This window comes from Apis laboriosa, unplaced genomic scaffold (genome assembly GCF_014066325.1).
Source record: "Apis laboriosa isolate Shangri-la unplaced genomic scaffold, ASM1406632v1 scaffold30_cov140, whole genome shotgun sequence".
Lineage (NCBI taxonomy): Eukaryota > Metazoa > Arthropoda > Insecta > Hymenoptera > Apidae > Apis > Apis laboriosa.
This window is the reverse complement of record NW_025222776.1, coordinates 465,366-491,310: the sequence shown is the minus strand read 5'-3', so window position 1 is coordinate 491,310 and position 25,945 is coordinate 465,366. Positions and strand designations below refer to the sequence as shown.

The 25,945-nt window shown below is 17.3% G+C and overlaps 2 protein-coding genes across 4 annotated transcripts in view; both read right to left on the bottom strand.

Annotated features, from left to right (window-relative positions):
• The window catches only part of LOC122714459, a 76,323-nt gene extending 64,666 nt beyond the window's left edge, over window positions 1–11,657 (bottom strand). Inside the window, exon 1 of one of the 2 annotated variants that reach the window (XM_043935796.1) lies at window positions 11,317–11,657. In XM_043935796.1, the coding sequence (XP_043791731.1) occupies window positions 11,317–11,395 (79 nt within the window). In that variant the 5' untranslated portion in view covers window positions 11,396–11,657. The remainder of the gene's footprint in view (window positions 1–11,316) is intronic. The other variant, XM_043935797.1, reaches the window with a different exon arrangement.
• A 4,421-nt stretch (window positions 11,658–16,078) lies between these two features.
• On the bottom strand, window positions 16,079–25,765 carry LOC122714463 (ATPase H(+)-transporting accessory protein 2). Of its 2 annotated transcripts, XM_043935807.1 has the most exons (9): window positions 25,627–25,765; window positions 25,384–25,511; window positions 24,930–25,160; window positions 24,299–24,613; window positions 24,078–24,170; window positions 21,795–21,911; window positions 18,837–19,031; window positions 16,295–16,397; window positions 16,079–16,209 (listed from the first exon to the last, which is right to left on the bottom strand). In XM_043935807.1, the coding sequence occupies exons 1-9, from the start codon at window positions 25,667–25,669 to the stop codon at window positions 16,130–16,132; spliced, it is 1,305 nt and encodes a 434-aa protein (XP_043791742.1). In that variant the 5' UTR covers window positions 25,670–25,765; the 3' UTR covers window positions 16,079–16,129. The 2 variants fall into 2 exon arrangements, with proteins under 2 accessions (XP_043791742.1, XP_043791743.1); XM_043935808.1 differs by lacking the exon at window positions 21,795–21,911.
• Between the last annotated feature and the right edge of the window lie 180 nt (window positions 25,766–25,945).

Here is a 25,945-nt window from a genome sequence, read left to right as displayed (position 1 = left end):
AAAAATTATAATTATTATTTTAATTGATTAAATTCCTTTGATTTTTCAGATAATTGGTTAAAATATTTTTAAATATGTTAATTTAAACAGATATTTATCTATTCCGGATAATTGATTATTGAATAATCGAAATTCGAATAATTGAAGTACGGATAATCGACATTGTATTGACAAAAGATATAAAACAAAGAATTTGAAAAATACAGCCAGTGAACAAGTTGATATCTTAATTATGAAAATTTACTTATTACAATATTATATTATTTTCATGAAACTGTTTTCTCTTGTAATACTTTGCCACAAAATGGAATCCAACTCTCTCTCAAATAATAATGGGAATGAATCATTCAAGATAGTATTTCAATTAAAAGAAAAAATTGTAATGATATTATTTTAACGAAATAAAATATTGTTAAAAATCTGCGTAATTTAATAAATTTAGTATTATCTTATCATATTTGAAAAAATTAATTAGATATTATAATTAAATGCCTCTATAATAAATAGTGTTAAATGAATTTTATTATATGTATAATTTCCTAATATTTTTTTTATATTAACAGATATTTTGTTTTATAAGAACATTATCCAAAAGTCGACTAATATCACTTTTTCATTTATTTATTGTACATTATCCAGTTTTTATCTAAAGTCAATAATTAATCTTATCTATTATTATCATAGAATACAGATATTCCAAATAAATCATTTCAAATATTTATAAAAATCTTTGACTAATTGATTTACAATAGGTTAAAAAAATAAAATAAAAATCTTTTTTTATTTTTTTTATATTCTTTTTATGTTTTTTCTAATATTTTTTTATTCATATATTGATAAATATTTTGCTATATCATGTATAAGTTATATAATTCAATAAATATAATAATATAATAATATATATAAATATATATAAGTTATATAATTCAATAAATATAAATTATAGATTACATACTTTATTGAAATATACGTATTTATCTATTGTAATACATAAAAATAAATAAAATTTTATACAAAAAATGTAAATTAAGTGCAAAAATTTTAGAAAAAATATTATAAGAGTTATTTGAAAACTAACTATTTAATTCATTTTTTGAAAAATTTTTAATTTTCGCGCAAAAACTAATAGTCTTAATTCTTAAATTAATTTGAGTTCTGTATAATTGATTATTTTCAAATTTTTTTTTTTTTGAGAAATTTTTTTGTTTTGAATTGTTTAAATATTGTTTTAATTATTTCAAACTTTTTTAAAATTATTATTTAAAATTATTTATTTTTTAAAATAATTATTAACGATATTTTTAGCGTAATTTAAATTATTTTGAACAATTTAACTTAGAATGCTACAATTTAATTTAACCTAAAATAACAAATTTTAAAAAATCTATTTAGAGAATTATCGATCTACTGATCTAATTTGAATCTTTATATAAATTTCTAAAACTTGAAATTCTAAGTTAATTTTTTAAAAATGAAATAAATATCGATAGACTTTATTTATTATAGTTTTTTTTAGTTTTACAGTAAATCATATTGTTCATATCTTTATAATAAAAAAGAAAATAAATAATATAAAATAAATAATAATAACAAAAAAACAGAAAATAGACTAACTTCTTTTCCAATTATATACTTTCTTCATTTTCTATTATTTATTCTATTACATTCTTCTGTCGAAATTGAAACTGTTTCAAAATAATTCTTAGACGTAATGTTAATGGCAGTATGGCGACCAAACGAATAGTTTGTGGCTGATAACAAAAGACCAATAGAATAGCTAAGATAACTTATCGTATATTAAATTAGACGAAAGATTAAACAGATATCGATTTTAATGATAGATCTTTCCATCAAATAGTAGATAATACTAAATGTATGAGACATATAATAATCTATTAAAATAATATATATTAATTATGTATAAAATAAATAGCTAAATGATAAGATATATCAAACATATGTTATAAATATTCATTGTATTCTATTAGCTGTTAGATATAAGGCTATATTTTTGAAATGATTGAAAATATGGAATGTCGTAAGATGAAATTCTTTTGTATATATTAATGTTATTATATATTATGTATTATATAATGTATGAATTTTTTCAATACGCCTGGAAAAATCAAATATCATCTTTTTTACACATTAATTCATTTGTAACTTAATAAAAAATAATATTAAAATATTTATATTTTGAAAAGGATCAGTTTAAAATATATTTTTATTTCAGTTTTGTTTAAAATTAAATATATTAAACATAAGATGCAATGAAATCAATTTTTATTCATAATAATTTATAAAAATGAGAATAATATTTGTTAAAATTTTTAAATTAAAATAAATGATTTAAATATTAATTGATTTCTCTTTTAAAAATATTTCAAAATTATTTGGTTTTAATATAATAGTAATGTTGTTATTTTTAAAAATAAAATTTTTTAAATCTATTTTAAAATTATATGTCTATTATACTATATAATATATCTATCTATATATAACAAATATATATAATAAATATTGATTGATTTTTATTCTTAAATTAAATTAAAAATAATAAAAAAATTTATTTGTAAAATGTTTATTAGAAATTATTTATTTTTAATTTTTATGCAGGTATGTGCAGGTGTATGCAGGTATATGTTTTTTTCCATGTTTGCATCTTAAAATTTTTATAATCCCTTATGAGAATATTAATTTAAATAAGTTAAATTTTACTTTGGAATGCTAAGAATTTTTTTCCTGATTAATTTTAATGTATTTATTGAAATAGAATTGAAATAGATTCGATAATATAAATTTTAATTGTCAAAATTCATGATTTTAAAGTTACATATATGTAAAATTTAATGAATTTAATAATAAAATAAAAATTTAAATGTTCGTATTATACTTTGACATTATATTGTGCGTCATTCATAGTCCGAATGGATCAAATTATTAAATACATATAGATGATGATTATTTAAACGGAGCGATTTAAAGCTGTACAGATGTACAGCACATGTTCTTTGTTCTGATAATTTGTTTATATAAAATACAATAATTTGGCCAAAATTATGATTTAATTTGAATTTAATCTAAATTATTTTTAGATTGTTATTAAAAATTTATTTTACATGCATATGATTTTTAAACTGAATTTCGATAGTTAAAAAAAAAATCAAAATTCTATTCTTCAAAATTTCTCAAAAAGTACATATAAAAGTAAAAAAATTTCGAAACTTCTACTTAATCACATAATTTTACTTCATAAATATTTTCAATTTAAATTATGACTCTATATGTATGTATCGTGTTGAGAAATAGACATGATTTCTATTTCTATTTAAGCATTTTCAATTAACATTTTATATTTTATATTTGCCACATCTTCTTACACATATATTATTTTATAATATTTTATTTGTCTTAATATCATCAATAAATAAATATGAAACAATTTCTATTTTACAGAAATAAAGAAAATAAAACGTTTATTCTTTATTTAAATCAAACATAAATTTATAAAATCTAATTATTTTATTCGGTTATCTTATCTTATATCAAAATCCTCAACAGATTATGAACATCCAATATCTAAAGCTGTCAGATTATCGTTATTCGTATTGCTCAACTTATATTGCCTGATATAGAGCAGCATTAATATGTAAATTGCTCTGCTTAGATAAAAAAAATCTTTCAATGTCATTTGGCAAAAGAAATGCAAACTCTTGGAAAATAATGTTAAGATTTTTAAAACAAATATAAATGAAATCGACATTGTTAAGAAATGATACATTAAATGTGAAAATATTATTGTTATAAAAATTATTATATTGCTATAAATTTAATAATAGTGAAATTATTATAATAATAATAATATTATAAGTAGTAGTAATAGTGATATTAACATGGAAATGAGATTTCGATATAAGATAAAAAAAAAATTCAAAAATTGTAAAAAAAAAAATTTAAATTGATATTATCGTTATAATAATTATTTTGAAAAATTTTTTTTATTTGTTTCTGAAATTATAATATTTTATAAAATATATTTGGAAACATATAAATATAAGCATAAAAAAGAAGAATATAAGCTTTTTAAGTATTTTCTTTATATAAGCTTTTTTAAAATATTTATTGTAATAATATAAATATTTTTCAATAAATAATTTCTAATAATTTTTCAATAATATTATTTATAATAATATAATGTATACTATATAAAAACATTTTTATCATATCATTAATGTTAGTATCTGTAAATAGATATGTTTCTGAATAAACAACATTAAATTCGATAAATAAGTATTTTTAAAATTCAAATTATATTTCGAAAGAGATTATTTTTTTCAATTTCAATTTGCCCTGAATTAAATTCTTTGTCTATCATATGCATGCACAAAATATTTGCATTTCTTATCGTATTAATTCGGGAATATAATATCATCTGACTTTCGTAGTTGACATTTCATACTATATTCCAAATTTACAGTACTATAATCAAGAGAAACGAAATATGGGAAAAATAACAACATAAGATTATATATCACATGTTATTTATTATGTAAGTATTTATTATGTTTTGTTCAAAATATTTTTGCATTTTGTTTTTGCAATTTTTTTAAAAGTAATATTCTTATTTTCTAAAGCAGTAATTACGGAGTCACAATCTAAAAAAAAATCATGAAAACTTTTTTGGAAGTTGCTGATATTATTTCTTCATTTTAATATGTACGCTTTTATAGAGTAGAGTCTTAGAAACTTTTCTTTTGCTATTACAAGAAATTATAAAAAAAAAAATAATATTTATAATTAATTAATACAAATTTTATTAATTTTTGAAAGTGATTACAGTCATTTTATTACATTTCAAAGAAAATCATTTATAGTAGGAAAATTCTTAATTGAAGAAAAATTGCTGTGATTTTAAAATATTGGAATATTTATCTTTATTTTATAAAGAGTCCGAAAATTTTGATTTTAATGAAAGTTCATATATATGAATATAATTAAAGAATATAATTAATTGCATATGGCAATATTCTTTATTCTATATTTTATATTCTATATATATATATTATATTCTATATTATATATTCTATATTTTTATGTAAAATTATTTTATGTAAAAAAAAATTTAGAAAACAATTATTTTAAATAATTATTTTAAATTATTAGCTATGTCACTTCCATTATTATCATTGTATTCTTACTGACAGAGAAATTTTACAACATAGAAGTTATAAACAATATAAATATACAAAAATATTACCTGTTATGAATTATCTTTAATTTGAGTGCTAGATTAAATGCAATAATTCTTAATACTAATCATTAAAGCCATTAAAATATTTTAAAAAATTTACAAGAAACATATAAAACTTTTATTTTTATGAATGAATAATTTATGACTCTCAAATTCTTAAATATATTTACTATTTTATCATTTTGAAAAATTTTTTATGTGTAAAAAATACTATTTTATGTGTAAAAAATATTAAATATTAATATATTCATTTCAAAATTTTTTTTCTTAGCTTATTTCTTAAAATCTGATTAAAAAAGAATCTTGTTGCGCATGATTCACAGAAATATTAAATATCATTGATATTAAATATTATTAATTTCAGGAAACCAATTATTTAAATTCATTCAAGGAATTTACTTTTATTTTAAATATAATATACGATATTTTTAATATTAATCTTATATAGTCATAAGTATGAATTCATTTCATGGAACATGTAAAAAAAATATGCAAGATGAAAAATCAACAGTCATAAGTATGCTCATGACTATTGTGCATGAATGGTACACGTGATTAGCTAATAAGATGACGTACATTACTTACTTATATATGTATACATAAGATACATAAGAATATATAGTTTAAGAAAAATAAACCAATTCTTATAACTTTTAGTCCTGTTGTAATTTATTATATATCAAATGATTCATTATATCAAATCACAATATGTAATGTTAAGATTAGAATTATATGTAATAAAGTTTTTGCTTACTCATGAAATATCATTTATCACATTGAATTTTACTTTTTGCAACATCATAATTATTGTACAATAATAAATAATTATTGGAAATAATCAATTGTAATCACTTCATTCTTTATTTCATTAAATAAATTGTGTTCCATTTCACTTAATATTGCATAAGAAAAAAATGATTTCAAAAATTAGAATTACAAATGAGGTGTGAATCATCTAAAAGAGAATCATTTAGACCGAATAATTTATCCAGGATATAAAGCTGAATAATAGATCATGTAAACATGTTTTTGAAATTTAAAGAAATATAATTAAAAATTATTCATTTGTAGATCATACTATATTTTGAGCAATTTTTTTCTATTAAACAAAGCGACATAAAAATAATATGAAAAAGAAAATAAAATTATTACGATGTCAAAAAAATTTGCATGTATCGTATATAATTACATAAAAAATTAAAAATGTGAAAAAAACATAATGTAATATAAGTTAAAAACGAAGAAATTTGCAAATACATAATTAAAAATAACATAGTGCACATAAAAATAAAAGAAATAAAAGTGTAACAAAAAAATATTTTTTAAATAACTCATATAATATAGTATAAATTTTTGTACTAATATAGTTTAAATATTTTTTAGACAATATTAATAGTTTTTATATTATAATATAAAAATTAATGTATAAAAATTAATAATATAATATGTAAATTAATAAAATAATATATATTATATTATATATAATATGTGTAACATATAAAATAATATGGATAATATAAAATATGAGATATATTATAATATATATAGTAATAAGTATGACATGTAAAAGCATACAAGCCCATTGTTTGCAGAATAAGTGTTGATCTTCGATGAGATATGTAAGTAACTTGCGTTTCCATGCGGAAGATTTTTTTACGAACGAAGGTCCTCGAAAGTTATTTTTTCTTTTTATCGAACCAAATGTTATATATGCGTATACTGAAACGTTTCCATTCGTGCCAAACCAGTTCCGGTCGGATATTACACGCCACTCGTTCCATATAATTGAAAAATGCTATTTATTTTTTATCGATTTTGATAATTAACGAATTTATTATTTCATAGAGAAAAAATATTTTTATAAAAAATAGAATATATCTCGTTAACGATATTCTAATTTCAAAATTTTATTTTAAAATGTAAACAGATATGATTAAAAATATGATTAAAATAAAAATTACTAATACATAAATCTAGAATTTATATAATATATCTTATTTCTAATTCAATCTATTAATATAAACAATTCAATAATTGTGTATTCAGTGAGTTCAATAAGAAAGAATAATGTACTTAGAGAATTATATTAAAGAGAAAATTATAATACTCAAGAAGAAATTTTGCTGATTAAAGGACTTAAAATTAAGTATGATGAATATGATGGATAAAATGGATATAATGGACTCAATATAAGATGAAGAATATTTATTGAAAATACATATAATATGAAGTAAAAAAATTATTTTTAGTATTTTAATTTCCAGAAAATTTATCTACAATACAATAAACAATTAATATTCAGTTTAATTTAACAAAATTATTTCTTATGAAAATACATAAAAAATTCTTTTTTTATTATTATTATTATATATCTTTTATATTTTTATATTTTTATAAAATAACATAGATTTTTTCGAATTTATTTTATGATTTAGTCTTTCTATTTTGTTATAAAATAATCGATTGTTCTTTTTAATATATTTACTTAACTGTATTGTTTTATTTAATATTCAATTGAAATACATAGTTTACTTCAAAATTATTAGAAAAAAATCACAATATAAATATAGTTAAGTAAAAATAATTTATTATTTTTATATTATAACAAAAGCGATTAACAATAACAATTTTTTATATTTCTATTATGAACGCAAATACATATATATATATATATATATATATATATATGTAAATTAAATTTTTTGTATGTATATATAATAAAATTAAACAGTTATATCTTTTTAGAATTAATCTAAATCTAAATGTAACTATAATAACATATATAAATGAATTTTTATCATATATTAATGATATAAATATTTTTATATATTAATAAATTTTTTGAAAGAAAAAGATTTTCTGAATGATAACAAAGTTATTAACTATTGAACATTTAAATGTTATTACCAGCTATAGAAATTTATTACACATAAAAAATAATATGCTATTTTATCAATAGTAATTTAGATAATCCAAATTTCATCACACGATTTTGAGAAGTCTATATAAAAGATACATACAAATCTAAATTTCAAATACGTTAATATATTAATATCTAAATTTACAAATTCTAGAAAAAAAATATATTAATTTTATATTAATTATATTTTAACTTAAAATAAGAAGTAATCTAAAAAATAATATAAAAGATTAATTTTTTTATAAGATTTGAATATTCAATAAATTCTTTTACATTTCTTCTAAATAAAAACAAAAAAAAAATTATATTTTACAAAACAATTTTTAATAGATTCTTAAAGACGCAATATTTTGTTACTATTGTTGCAATAATATATTAAAATATTCATAGTAAGATATACATAATATATCAATATTTTAACTTTAATATTATATATCAATATTTTTAAATAAGTTTTAAGAATTTTTATATCTATTTTATCTGATCAAATAAATAATTTTTATAAAAAGAAGTGATTTTTATTAATTGTAACTAATAATAATAATATAATTAATATCTATTAATTAGAGATATCTATTAATATCTATTAATTATAAAATAAAAATCTAGATTTAGTTATTTATATCTCGTAATAATGCATGATAATATGTATTCATCTAATTAAAATATGAAGAAATAAATTCATTCATGTAAATTAATATCATAAAATTTCTTTATGTAAAAATATTTATATTTATATTTTAAAATATATTGTATATTTTAAAAATATACAATAAGTAGATTTAAATAATCAATTTTCTTTTTCTTCTTTTTAAATATTATATAATTATTTTATATAATATTATAAAAATTTTATTTTTATTATTATTCTATGTTAATTACTATACTTGTTATTATAACAGAATTAAGTAAAAAATATGAAAAATATAAATAATGGTATTAATTAACTTTCATGATATAATAAAAAAATAAATTAAATTTCATGAAAATTAAAAAAAATATTCAAAAAATGTGACTTAACTTATAAGTTAATATTAATATATATTAATAATTATAATATATCAATATTAATAAAATTAAATAATTTTTCTCTTATAAAATAATTATAAAATGTTAAAAATTATTGTTTTTGAAACAGTGTATAATAAAAAAATAATTTGATATTTATCTTATTTGTTTGTAAATGAATTATTAAAAAAAATATAGTATGTATTATATTCATTTAATTGTTAATAACAATATATCAAACATAAAAAAAATACATATCGATTATATGCATAACTTATTATCAAAGAGAACAAAATAAAATTAATACAGTAGAATTCCAATAATTTAAAATGCTATTTCCAACTTTGTTTGAAAATACTTTTTTAGAATATTAAATGTGTTTGAAATCAGTTTATAATAATTTGAAATCATCTTTTATAATATTTAAATAATATAAAATCTTTCTGTTTCTTTTATAAGATAAATTAAAAAATTAATACGCTTTTATTGTTATGAAATAGCACTTTTGAATTAATTATTAAGAAAATTATTCTTATAGTTTTATAAACATAATTATGTTATTAAAATAAATAAATAATATAAAAAATCATAAAAAAATAGCAGTAATGATATCTTTATCGCAACTCAAAAGTATACTAAAAAATGCCATACAGGATTATTAAACTTATATTTTAATATGATATTTCTTGTATGAAAAATAAGAAAATATAATTATGATTAATATAATAAATATTCTTGATAAAATTTTTTAATTAATTTCTATAATTTAATACAGAATATAAATATATAAATATAATATTGTTAAATCTTTTGAAAATTTTTAAGATTAAAATTTTATTCATTCAATTATATAAAATCACACAAAGATAAACTTAACTCAAATTATTTGCTATACATTTAGGTATGTATGTTATTTTACCTTTGCAATTCAAAGTTTACTTCCATAAATCAAGCTTTTATCACCGGTGGTTCTATAACTTGAATTAATTATGTGTTGCAAATCAATAATCGATTATTGGATACTTTCCTTTCTTTCAACTATTATAATTATCGTACTTGAAAATTACATTTACAAACTTGAATCAATTATATTATTATATTATATTATATATATTATATTATATTATACAATTATATTATTTCGATAAAAAATAAAAAAAATATAAAATATCGAATTTTCATTTGTTAAATTTTTTACCCGAAATCCTCGATAAACTTCAGTAAAATGAAACTTTTATAATTTGCAGATTTTAGTTTTTGAAATTCGAATTATCAGGTACAATTATATAAATATATAATATAAAATAACAGTTGTGATGATTGGCGAATAATGTTTATAAAATATGATTATGATTATGGTTCGTATTATGAACCAGATTTGTATTATCAGATTATTGGATGTCAGATTATGGGAATTTTATTGTAATTGAAAACTAATTAAACTACCATCAAAATGTGATCATGGACGCGTCATGTGTGCATAAAGATTGAATTTCCTATAAATGTATATCAGACATACATATATCTTACATGATAAATTGAAAAATTTGTACAAAATATTTTTGCATTTATATTTCACTTAAGTTCAAATTGAAAGATTTAATATGTCATCATATTTTAATTTTTATATATTTTTTGAGATTTTAATTCATTATATATATTATATATATTATATATATATATATATATATTGATATATATTAATATAATATATTATATAATATATATATAATATATTATATATATTATTATATATATTAATATAATATATTATATATAATATATATAATATATATTATATATTTTTGAGATTTTAATCGGATATATTTGTAAAAATAATTGAAATAGTTCTTAAATATTAATAAAATTTAAGCATTATTTAGTTTATTATTGTAAATACATTTTTTAGTTTCATGATTATAATTTCACTTTTAAAACTTTAAATAATAAATAATATTATTTTACATATTTTATATATTATTAATTATCATTTATTTTTAATTTTGATGGAAAAGTTAATAATAAATGATGATAAATAATGATCTTATTTCAAAAATTAGAGAATGCCGTATATTTAATATTAATATTATTAGAAAAATATCTAATATAATAATTTTTGTTTTGAATACTGACTTACCTATCCCTTCGATGACATAACGATCCTTAGAACTCATGTCTGCAATTTCCGTCACACTGACAACAATTTTCACACTCATTGCTACACAATTAGGTGTTCACTGAATTGTAAACATGTATGTATTCCACGTATGAAATGATCAAACGTGATTATTCTTGATAATTTTTTGTTTTTGACTTCACATGTAACTACAAATTGCTGTAGCCTATAAATTGTCTTTGTTGTTTCGAATAATTTGTTTCATTATTTCAATTATTTTATATATCAAGATTTAAAAGCATAAAATGCTCAAAATTATATACATATAACAATAAAATTTTTTTTTTAATTGTTCAAGATGACGTCATGTTAGAATCAAAGTATAATATATAATTAAATACTTATTTATGCAGAATTGTCATAAGAATAAATAAATTTAAGCACATATTTCTTAATGTTCTTTTAACATCACAAATTCATATTCAGTTATTCTCTGTTTTAATTAAATAATATCTTTATAATTTATTCTTTGATTTGTATTTAAATTTGTAATTGGTATAATAAAAGCTATCAACTATTAATCAAGGTTTTTATCATTATATTATAATCCCAGGCACATTAGAAATAATGTTTCCTATGGGCCATAAGATAACCTTGAATCTAGACGTAGCAGACAGTGTTACGTAAAGCCAAAGTTACGAATGCTGATTTTCCGGCTTCTTGACGATATAGACAGCCAGCACAGGTGTTTTGTTGTAGATGACAGTTTTGTTGTAGATGTAGCAATTTCTTGAAATGCACGCACATTTTCCTTATAGATCATGTTTGCGTGCTGGCAATAACTATGGTTATTTTATATAATATGTTGAGCTTTGTATTTTTTTGTGAAAACTCCTGTTGAAATCAAGCATCAAAGAACGAATGTAATAAGAATACAGACAAAAAAAAAACGGAAGTACAATTACAGAATAAAAAATATGTACTTCTTTTGTGCTTTTTTAATACCCCTTTCTAAAAAACATTTTTTAATTTATTGTGCTATATAATATATAATCACAATCTTTATCAATGATTTTTTTTCAATTTCTTTTCTTTTTATTAAGTCTTTAACATCTTTTTAAAACGATTTTTTTTTCTTTTATTATTATTATAATTTTTTACTAAATTAAATAATTCAAAGATAAAATATGTTATAAACAACAATTTATTCAAATCTCAATTTTAATTTGTATTATTTCTGAAACTTGAATTATTGTTTTGTAAACAACTGATATGTTTATTATCTTCTTTTGTCATTTGCTATTTTATGTAATATAATATTTTTATATACATTATATATGCAATAATGCTTTTGAATATTTAATTTTTAATATTTTAAAACATAATTTGTACTATTTTGTTTATTTTCCTTCGTTTATTTTCTATTCATGCAATATATATATATATATATACAGTCAATGTTTATTAATTATTTGAATTGATATATGTTATACATATAACGACAATATTTACACATGAAAATATTCGTATTTTTTTTTAATTGTGTGAAAGAAATTAATAATAATTCAATATGCAAAAATAATTCACATAATAACATAATAACTCTAAATATTTATATTTGAAAAAATCACCTTATCCACAGACAGTTGTATCTTCCTAAGTAAGGAAGAGAAAAACAGAGAAACCAAAAAAACCAGAAATAGATATAAAGAACGAAAAAAAAAAGAAACACGAATTATTCTATACAACATGTATTGTTCATTTAAATAACAAGTATTTTCACAAAATGTTAAAGTTTCATTATCGAATAATAATCTTAATAATCACAAGTCACGTGGTGAACAACTGCTATAACTTAAATAATAAAACTTAACGCATGCGACAGAAACTTCGGAAATCAATCACTACCCTACATACATCAAGCCGGATTTAACGTAAATGACAGAAACTACTGCTGTTCGTTCTTTCCTGTAATAATAGTGCGTAGTTTGGTGGGGAACTAAAGGTATATTTGAGTGGGGATAGTGAAGGTGGGATAAACCTTTAAGAACTTGCAGTAAAGAGGTACAAGGTAACCTCTGTTTTTCACGTTGTAATATAATTTATTATATTTTTCCAATATTTGGTGTGATTATAAATATTTTAACTTTTTCAAATGATAAAGATTCACATTTAATATGATTATAAATATATTTAATATGATTATAAATTAATATTAACTTAATTCGTGAAAATGAAACATTGAAATCGTTATAAATAGAATAAAAAGTAAATATATATATTTCTTAAAATCTTCAAATATAAATATATTTGATATAGAATATTATATACATTAATTAAATGAAATTATAAACAATTAAATAGTGATTTATTTTTATATGTATCATAAGAATAGAGTACATATAGAAATAACAAAAAAGTATTTTTAAAGATAAGCAAAATATCATTTATTTTTTTATATTTGATAATATATATTTATCTTGTATAAATTATACGATATAATTTATACGATTACTAATAAAGATTATTGCGAATATTCTTTATAATGATTTAATTAAACTATTTATGAAAATTAAAATATTAAATATCTTATTAAATATTTCTTTATGATTATCTATCATTCATTTTCTCATTTTTATTATTATTTATATATAAACATATTATTATTAATAAAAAATAAAAATAAATGAAATTTGTTTTTTCAAAATCATAATTTCAATTTGAATATGTAATAAAATATAATATGTAATAATATTGTAATAAATAAAATAAAATACATTTATTTTAAATTACTGATTTAATTAAAAATATTAAAATAAAAATTATATAAAATCATACATATAAAAATTATATAAATAAAATCTTTACATATTGATTGCAGATTAATTAATAAAATGTTAATAATATATTTTTTTATTTATTTAATTCTTTTTCTTAATAAAGTAAAATTTAATCATTATATACTTTGTTTCAAAATTTCATTATCATATTTCTAATTTAAAAAATTTAATTATTAATATTTTTTTGTAAGAATATCATACATTTATAAGTTAAAATGTATTTAACTGCATTTTAAAGATAATGATAATAATAGAAGATATGATAAGAAAAAGCAAAGTGACCTTGAAAAAATGGCTTTTAAAATATTTTTCTCACGATATATATGATACGATAAAAGTGTATATGTTTTCTTATGAGAAGTGAGGGTGATCTTGAAAAAAAAAACAATTCTAAAAAATATTTAAATAAATAAATGTTTAATTATTTTAAAATAAATATATTTTTAAACATTTTGTAATATTACTTAAAATGAAATATTTAAACATTCCGATTTTTTAATTAAGATATATATCTATATTTGTTCATTATTTCAATTCGTATACATATATATATATATATATATATATATATATATATATGTAAAATTTGAAATAATTATTTTTTAATTAATAAATGAATAATTGAAAAATATTGTTTTGAAAAAAATATGCCATAAACATTCATTATATATTGTAATTTTAACAATTATATAACTATTTTCAAAAAAAAATTATTCTACAATTTTCATTCATTATTGATTAATAAAAGAAAAAAAAAATTGAATTTTAAACTACACTGAAATAGTATTAACTTGCAACAAATATTTGATTATTTAAAAAAGAAAATTTCATAGAATATTTTATTTATCTATTATTATTTTTATGTATATTAATTTATAATATATCATTGTTTATATATATATATATATATATAGTTATGTATAATTATTAATATAATATTTTTATAGGAAATATTATATTAATAACTATACATAACTATATAGGATAAATTGTATCTACATTAACGAAAACATACGTTTTAATTTATATTTTATATTTTTATAATTTTTTAAGTTTATAAAGGAGAGAAAACTATTATTGAATTAATAAAATTGAAAAATTGAAAATGAATATAAAGACGATCTCATACTCATATATATTAATCAATTTTAATTACAAAATAATTTTATAAATACGCGCTAAATTTATATAATATTATTTTTTATATAATATAGCATAATATTTATTATTAATTTTTTTGTGATAATCATATGTAATTGATTTTATTCAGATTTAATATGAAAAAAAAAGATTATTCTATCATATAATAACTTGATTTTTATGATTCATGGATATTAATTAACAGAAAATCTGATATTATTCAGTATTATCTGATCAAGATTTTTGATTACAAGTTCTTTTAAAAAGAAAAAAATCTTTGTTATTTTAATTCAATATATCTTAATATGTATAAATCTTCAATATAAAAATGTATATGCACATGTCCATATTTATAGTTTTACATAACATAATATAATCAAATTTACAATTACATTAACATCTGTTTAAAGAAATTAACTTAGCTAACAAAATGTTAGCTTAATTTTGATAACTTTATTTTCTATAATTTCACATTTGAATATATATTTCGTTATTATTTGTACTCGCTTATAACAGATTTAATTTAATCTAAACATTTTTGTATATATATTGTTATATATATATAGAGAGAGATACAATTTTAGTTATTTATTTTATATAACATTTAACAAAAAAAATAAAATAAGTAAATAATTGTTTACATTATATTTTACAATTGATAATAAATGATTGATTGTTTACAAGTAGTTTATATATGATAATGATTCATTGTATTTCTACATATAAAAAAGATCATTTCAATGATCTGAGATGGAATTTTACATATTTTTTTAAACAAAACTGATGAAATAAAATGCATTATATAAGAGTGAAGAATATTTTTTTACTTGAATAATATTAATTTATATTTACATTTAATTGTCTTTCTTCATACGATTAGAAGTCATTCTGTATATTATAGAATCTCGTCCTGGATCCATTTGTGAAATGGCAACTGTTTTATCAATAAACAAATAAAAATTAGAACAATGCTATACTATTATATTATTGAAAATAATATAATAATAAAAATTACGTACTGCAAATAGCAAGAAGCGAAAAGACAAAAACAACTCCAAACCATAAGAATATGTTAAAGATGACAGGATAATCTTCTGAATATTTTTTTGAAAGATTGTATACCTGAAACAAAAGGCTCGGTATATAAAATATTATATTCTATTACAACAATAAAATTGTAAAAATCCAATTTAATGAACTCGTTAAGTTGCATTTATTATATTATGTAATATCAGCAATTGATGTAATATTTTCATAAAAGATTTATGTACCTATTTAAATAAAAATTAGGATAATTATTTAATTTTATTTATATTTCTTAAATAATATTTATTTATTTCTATAATACATTTCGTGCCATGTTTCATTACTTACTGAATCATGTAAAACACATTACAGTTGATGAAAGTAAAATTTTTATTAGATAAATAATTATATACTATATTATCCAAATAAAGATATAAAAGAAAATGGAAATATCAGAAATTTAATGAAATTCAAAGTGATTTTTTTTTTCTAGTTAAATTTTCTATAACTTTCATTTAAATTTAAAATACAAACGGCACAAAACGTGTTAAAAAGTATTACATTTTTTCATTATATAAAATCATGCATCTTACCAAATAATCGCATTGATCTTTCATCCATGATAAAATTATTATTAAAAAATAATTAAGAAGTGTTATTAACAAAATTTAATTAATTAATAAAGTTTAATAATTATTTAATTTGTAATCATTTAACTTGAATATTTATAAAGTCCATTATATGAGAAAATGTTTTATAATAAAAGTTAATATAATTTAAAGAAAACATCAAAATGCTATAATTTTTATGTTAATTATAAACATAATATTGAAGATCAACTGGATATTTTTCAATAAAACATTTTTTAATTATGTATAGATTTTAAAAAATATTGAACACATTGTCAAACAAAATAAAATAAGAAAAATTTAATAATTAAATTTCACAATAGAAATTATTTATTCTAACAATTATATATACTTGTATTATTTTTTTTATATATTATTCAATTTTTTTCAATTCCTATACAAAAAATATTAAAAATTTTACTTAAAAATTTTCAAAAGATTTTCAATTTTTTTTGTTGCATATAGAAATAAATTTTTTTAAAAGTTTTCTAAAAATGTAAAAAAAATAATTAAAAATTATTAAACTAAGTAAATTATTACCATGTACGGATTGTTTAAATTTATACGTAACAATTTATATCTGTAATATATAAATTGTTCAAGCTTAAAATAAAAAAAATCAACATTCAAATATCTAACTTGCCTTATATACTATTTAAAAATTAGATAATAAACAAATGGCAAAAAATTGATAAATATAGAAGCATGTACTAAATACAAAATAAAATATAATTAAATATATATTTACATAAAATACATTATTGGCAACAAGCATTCTAAAAAAGACAATGCATTCTAAAGCTTTATGCAAGCGTAATAATAATCTTTACAAACTGAAACCACATACATCCTTTACTTTAACGATTACATTCGATTATTTACATTCATTACGTTATCATCATGTAAAATGTTTTATGTCTTTCTTCCAGTGTTATGTGGTACAGATATGAATGTAAATAATAATAAAATATTTCAATCAGTATAATGATACTGAAATAAAAGAAGAATGTGAAATAAAATAATAAAAGAATATGAAATAAAAATGAAAATATGTTTTGTTTCACTATAGTAATATCTAACAATTACATTAGTTTTGTTGTTAAATATATAAATATAAAATTTAAATGTATATTAAATAAACTTAACAGATTATTAATTTACATTTTAATTTACATTTTTAGAGTAGATTTTTTTAGTGATAACAATATACATATACATGATGGAATGATAAACTTAAAAATTATATAAATAAAAGAAGTAAATAGTATCAATAAATAAAATTTTGTAAGTTATTGGAAAAATACACTAAAATATCATTCATGGTAATAATATATGAGAATGTTTATTTAAATTTATTAAAGAATTAAAAAAAAGAATTAAAAAATTTATTAAAGATGTTTTTTTAAAATATATTACATTCTTGTACCCACGTAATATTCATTATTAATAACATGTCCTAAAGTTCTACTTGAATTTTTTATGAATTATTATATTATATTATTTTGATTTATATCATTAATCTAATATATTCTATATCATGAATACTTATTAAAAATCATATACAATTAAAAAAATATATATATAAAATTATACATATTGATTTTCCATAATAAGACGACTATTGATAATAAAATATATAACTTTTATATTAAAATATATATATATATATATATATATATATATATGTATGTGTGTGTGTGTGTGTGTATATATATTTTAGAAACTAAAGAATATATATATATTTTTATGTTAAAATGTATACATATTACTAAAATAAATGGGAGTATATGGAACATTCCTCGAATAAGCATCCTTATTTTGATATGATAAAATGCATATAAATTTTCAAATTGTAACTTAATTACAAATTAAAACTTTAGAATGCATGTTAAGGGGTTTATGATACCTGTCCTATATTTTGTGTATTGGAATATATTTTATGCTCCTTATTAGTCAAATCTTGATTTTCATTGTTTCCACTATGATCAGAATTATCATTATTTGCAGTAGAATTGTTCGTTTCATCGGAGGATATGTTAGTGTTATTAGTTTTTAACTCCTCTTCTGCTTCTATCTTTGTGTTTTCTGGTTGCTCATCTTGCTATAAGTATATGTGTTTATGTAAACAACATTTGTATTATGTATTATGTATTATGTAAACAACATTGAATGTTAATTCAAAATAATCTAAATTTAATTTATTTTTAGTCACAGTAGTTGTCGATTTTTCAATACAAGATATATAAAATATATTTAACCACATTATGAACATTTTTACGTAAAATAAAAATAGAAGTATAATAAAATTTTATTCATTTTTAATATTGTATTAATATTGTATTATATTTTTTATTATTTACCTTAATATTTAATATATTATGACCACTACTGTGAAAATTCAATTAACATCGAGAAATTTATTCTTTTTTAATAAAAAACATATTCAAAAATTTTGAAAAGATTTATTTTTATTAAATTATTTTAATCTTACTTTTATTTATATATTATATATTTTATTTATTATTATACTTTTTTATTATAATATATTATTATATTATATTTTATATTTTATATTTAATATATTATTATATTTTTTCGAATTAAAATCATATTTTTTTAATAAAACATTTCAATGACTTAAATATGATAATATTAATAATTATATAAGTATAATAATTATAGAATTATTTTTTTTAATGTCATTATAATTTATCATGTTGTTGAAATATTTTTAAAAAATCCATTGGATACCCTAATAATCCTATTTCTATCTTATATAAATTTCCAGAATTGGGATCTTAAAAGATAAAAAGAATAAGTTTATTCTCTTCAAATAAAAAAATAGAAAACATTAGAAATGAATTCAAGCAAAGAAAATTTGCCTAACGATTATAAAAAAAAAGACAAAAAAAAAAAAATTTGAAGAATGTGAACTTATTTAATCATTCAAAATTATTTTTCTTCGATCATAAAATAAAATATATATGTATATAAAAATTGATGAAAAATACTTTCAATTAATAAACTAATTATAAATAAATTAACTTAAAAACTATAAATATTCAAAAGTAAGATTTATTATTTAATATTTATTCATTTAGATCGATTAAAAGAAAAAATACTAGAATAATGGAGCATAATAATAAATCAGTTATAGTCTAAGGATAATCAACAGAAAAAAAATTAAATTAGGATTAAAGAAATATAATATAAAAAAATATCAGGATAGAATATAATATCATTCAATAATAATATATCTAAGTATGAAATACAAAATAATAACAAAATTTAAGAACTTCATTTTACCATTACATTTTATTATCATCAAAGTTATTCTTTATTTTTGAGGCAAAATTTATATATTATATATATTAATACTAAAAATGTATATTAATAATAATTTTTGAGTGAAAATAATTTATAGCGATTATTGAATGAATATTGAAATTTGAAGAATGTTCAAAATTTTGATAAAATAATCATTTTATGATAAAATAATACAATTTAAATAATAAGAAAGTATAATTTTTTTTACATAAACACATCTAATATTCAATAACTTTTAAATAACATTTTAATTGTATGATAATTCTAAAATGTTTAATAGATATGTACATGTAAAAATCTTTGATTTATATGTATATATGAATGTAAATTAAATAATTCTTTATAAATCTTATTAATTTTTCATGCAATTATTCATAAATATGTAATATTCATTTTCATAGAAAGAAAAAATTATTCAAAATATATTAATATATATAAAATAAATAAATTCAAAAACACATTAGTAAGTAAAAACACAATTTATATCTGATATTCAATGAATAATTAACGAATAATTAAGATTTAAAAGTAATTATGTGAGTAGAATCTCATATTAACGACTATATTAATACATAAGAAATATTTTACATGCAAAAAATATTAAAAATAATTTTAATAAATATTCTTGTTCTGATTTTTTTTAAATTTTTGAAGTCAGCAACAATTTTTTGTACATTTTTTTTTTTTTTTTTTTACATTTTATAATTATATTTAGATATATATTATGATATGATCTTGAAAATTATTATAATATAATAATTTTTAAATTTATAGAATTGATTTTCAAAATTAAAATTAAATATGAAATTTATTTTCATATATATAGAACAAATTAAAATGAAAAATGTTATGAATTATAATTTAGTTAAAATATAAAAAATTTTAAAATAACGTTATGAGGTAAGTTTCATTTTTTCTTAGAAAAGTTATAGAAAAGTTAATAAAATCAATGCATCACTTACAAATTGTCATTGGTGCTAAATAACATGCAACAAAATATTAATATATTAAATTATACTATATTAGAAGATTATACACATATGTATAATTAAATACCTGTAATAGTATTTTAAAATTAAAAAAAATAAATAACTAATAAATTAATTGTATTTTAATATTTGTTATTGAATATAAATAATAGAAAAATGTTAAAAACTGAATTTTGTAATCTTATAAAAAAAGAAATTAATATTTATAGAAATATTTATGGACTAACTATTAAGTACTATAGTGTCTATGAAATATATGTAATTTGAAAAAAAAAAAATTAAATATTATGCTCTATTTATATTCTATATAAATTTTGAATTTATATTTGAGAATATTTTGTAAAAATTATATAATAAATATTTTTTGATAATTTATCAAAAATATGTTTTAAATCATAAAATATATATAAATATATAATATTTATATATAAATATATTATAAATATTGTTTGTATTATTTATCTTATAATTTATTAACATGTTTTAAATCATGCAAGAATCTACTTTTTCAATTTTAACAAAATTTTCATGCAAACATATGAACATACCTTTTTTGCATTATTATTGTTATTATTATAGTTATTATTATTGTTGTTATTAAATTTTGTACTATTGTGCACCCATTTATCTTCCAAAAGAGATCCTATATTTTTAGTTTTATTAGCCTATAAAATATATAGGTGTTAGACACAATCATTGAATTCTAATATATGAAACTTTTATTAAACTTGCAATGTGAATACTCATTATTCACATAAAATAAGAACATTTATTAATGACATTTTTAATTTTTTTACCATAAAATTCACTTTCTACATAAAACATAGTTAGTTTTAGATGTATAATGTTATAGTCATGTATTTTATCACATAATTAATTTTGTTATAAATTCATATTAATGAATATACGTTATAAAATGGTATAAAATATCCTAATATTATAAACCTAATATATTTATCAACAAATTATCACTATATCCAACCCAACAAATAAGTGGGATAGGTACAGTATTTAAGAGAAATGTAGATCCAATCTGCCACCTTAATCAGCAATTTCTTCAATAGCTAAAATATAATATATCAAATATATTATAAGATCTAATATATTATTCAAATCCCTTCATATGGTTGCTATATTTATATTAAAAAATATTAAACATTACAAATGTAAAAAATTATTTTATTAAATAGAAAATTACAGATTATAACAATATTGATAATACAAATGCACATAAAATGCAGAGTTTAAAATTTTTCATATATAAAAATGTTTTTAAATTTATCTGTTAACTAACTAACAAATGCTCATATATAATTTTATATGTTTCATTAATATATTTTTTATATAAATATTATTTTATTTAATTTAAAATTAATAATAATTTTTTAAATTGTCATAAGTGTTAATTAAATGATAATAAATAATTACTTTTGCTAATTGTTTATAAATCTTAAATTTAATAAGACTAGTATTTATATAAAACAAATTTATTTACATTTGTAATATCAACATTGCTAAATCTTATACAAAAGACTATACTTATATTGCTAAATTTTAGAACTACTATATAATTCTATGGAAATATATAATAATTTTTCATTTTCTATAAGATATCTTTTTCAAATTTTTTAGAAAATAATTTTTAAAAAATTTAAAAAAAAGTTAATTTAATAATCTTCAAACTTTGCACATTTTTGAATTTATATATGAATTATTAATTTCTAAAATTAATTTTTCTATAAAGAAGACAATAAGAAAAGAAGATTAAAATCATGTTTCATAACATACGTATATTAGCAGCTGCAATTTTCTGTCATGCAATATATTGAATGCAATATATCCTAAAAAATCACAAATTTAAGTTTTTTCACAATACATATTTTTATATTTTAATTTTTATTAATATAACAATGAAAATGATTCAATGAAAATAATGATAATTCAATTCAAAATGATACATTATTTTTTAGTTATTAAATATACATATATTAGTTAATTAATATATAATTGCAATTTATAAAATATTATTAATATTAGTATTAAAATAATTCATGTTAATGATAGTTATTTTGAACAATATATATATATTTTTTATATATACACAATTATATATTTTTATTTTACTTATTTTATTATATAAATATATACATACTTTTAAATAATATGTATTTTCTTGATTTAAAATCAATATAAAAAATATAAATATATATAAATATATTTTAAAATACAATAAAATAAAATTTATTTTTAATTAAAGAATTGAATAAAAATAAAATAAATTTGAAATATTATTATCAATTCCATTTGCTCTTTATTTTTCAAATAAATATTATGTTTTAATTTGAAAAGAAAAAGTATAAAAAAATTTTTTCTTTTGTAAAAATCTTTTGTAAAAATATGTACATATTTTTTACTAATTTACTAATTTTACTAATTTTTCAATGTTATGATATTTTTTAAATTTAAAAAAATAAAAAAAACTATTAGAATAAATTACATTAAAAAAATCTAATTCATAAAAGTGTGTATTTTCAAAAAACATTTTTATGCTTATTTAGTATACATTGCATTTAATAATTTACTTTTATAAAAAGTAATAAATATTGATATAAATATATATTTTTCAAACGATTTATCTATTTTTTTTTTAATTTAATTGAAAAAATTAAAAGTAAATTAATATTTTAATGTATATATATGTACAAATATGCAAAGTATGAAAAAAAATCAATCTGGATTTCATATAGTATTGAATTAATTCTTTTTTTGATATTCATAATTATAATGTTATAAATTTGTTTTATAAATCATATATAGTTTTAAATACAAACCGTATCTGAAGTATCCCGTTTTTGCCTTTCTAGAGTTACTGAACGGATATGATGTACTTTACTTGCATCATTTGTAAATGCCACAATTAGTACCTGAATTAGAATATTAATAGTATATATTATAATATAATAACATATAACATAATAGTATTTTATTATGTACATTAATAAATATTAAAGTTTAAAAATATTATTAAAAATATTTTTTAATTATTCCTTACCTGACCATCATAAGCTTGAATAAATGCATCATGAATAACATTCAAAGCATTATTCAGCAATGATAAAGCTTCTCTAGAAGTAGTTGAATTGCTTCCATAAGCATCAAAAATAGGTCGCAAACCAGATATAACAAGCCAATAAATATCAGACTTTGAATCTGGTTTAATTGCTGAAGGTGCTTTTTTAGCAATAGCATGAAGTAATTGAACTTCTTCCAAAAACTTTTTATCTTCTTCCTTGCTTAAACTTAAAGCTCTTAAAGATGTTTCATCAATAGGAGTAGGTTTTAATTCTCCAAGTGCAGATTGTCCTAACTGAATTCATATTATATAGAAATTATTTTTATTATAATTATTTATATATATATATATAATCAAAATATTATAATATTATAATATTATACATTTGCAATAAATATTAAATTATTATTGTATTGTTTTATTTATTAATTATTACATTTTAATGACTTTAATAATTAATGATTTTATGAAAATATACTAATATTCATTAATTTATATATTATACAAATATTAAATGTATTAAACAATTATTAAACAAATAATAATAAATAATTTCATTAAAAACTCTTACTTTATTTTGTTAAAATTAATATTTTATAATGATACTTACAGCATCTAATCCATCACCTAAAGATATCCTTACTAAAGTATTATCATTATCTCTCTCTTCAAGACGTTCTCTAAGAGCTTGCCATGTAGTTTCTTCAACTTCATTAACATTTAATGGAAATCTTTTTCCTTTTGGTATATCTAAAGAATCCACTCCTTCTATTGCCACTACAACGACAGCTTCTGGAAGTCTGAATGGATCAGTGATAGAAATACCATTCCATATTCCTCTCTATAATGGAAATAATAATATATAATTAAAATTTGAAATATTTCACAATATATCTGCAGCAATATAATTTTATATTTAATTTTATATTTAATATAATTTAACTTTTTAATACTATATATATATATATATATATATAATATAATGTAATCTTTTAATACTATTTGGATTAAAATATCGATTATTAATGAATAAAAAATATATAAAAGAAAATTTAAAAATGCACCAGTTTGACAGTGAAACCTAATGCAGCAGCTAATACTTCTTTTAATAAGCTTTGTTCCACTTCTTCATTTCCATTGAATAAAACACTATTTGGACTATGTAAAACTACAAAATCTCCACTTGCTGTAACTATAATAATAAAAAATAATAATATTAAATATAATAAAAATATTTTAATTTTGCAAATTAATTAAATAATATACAATTAAATGATATAAAATGAAATATCATTTAAAAAAGTTACCCGTAACTAACGCAGTTATAAAACACAAAAATAATTTCAACATTTTTATTTTAAAGAATATCTAAAATTCTAAGAATAAAAATTCAGACACTCCCTTTAATTCAATATGAATTCACAAACTGATCATATGACATTAATGTAATAGAAAGTTTAGTAGCGACAACATGTGCTGACGTATAGCAACAATTATATGAACTAAAACGTGAATAACAAAGTCATGTAGGTAATGTAATACAGAAAAAATAATGTGTATTTTTTAGATTTTTTTATTTTTAAAAATCAAAAGATTATTTTTCAATTTCAAATTATTAATAATAAA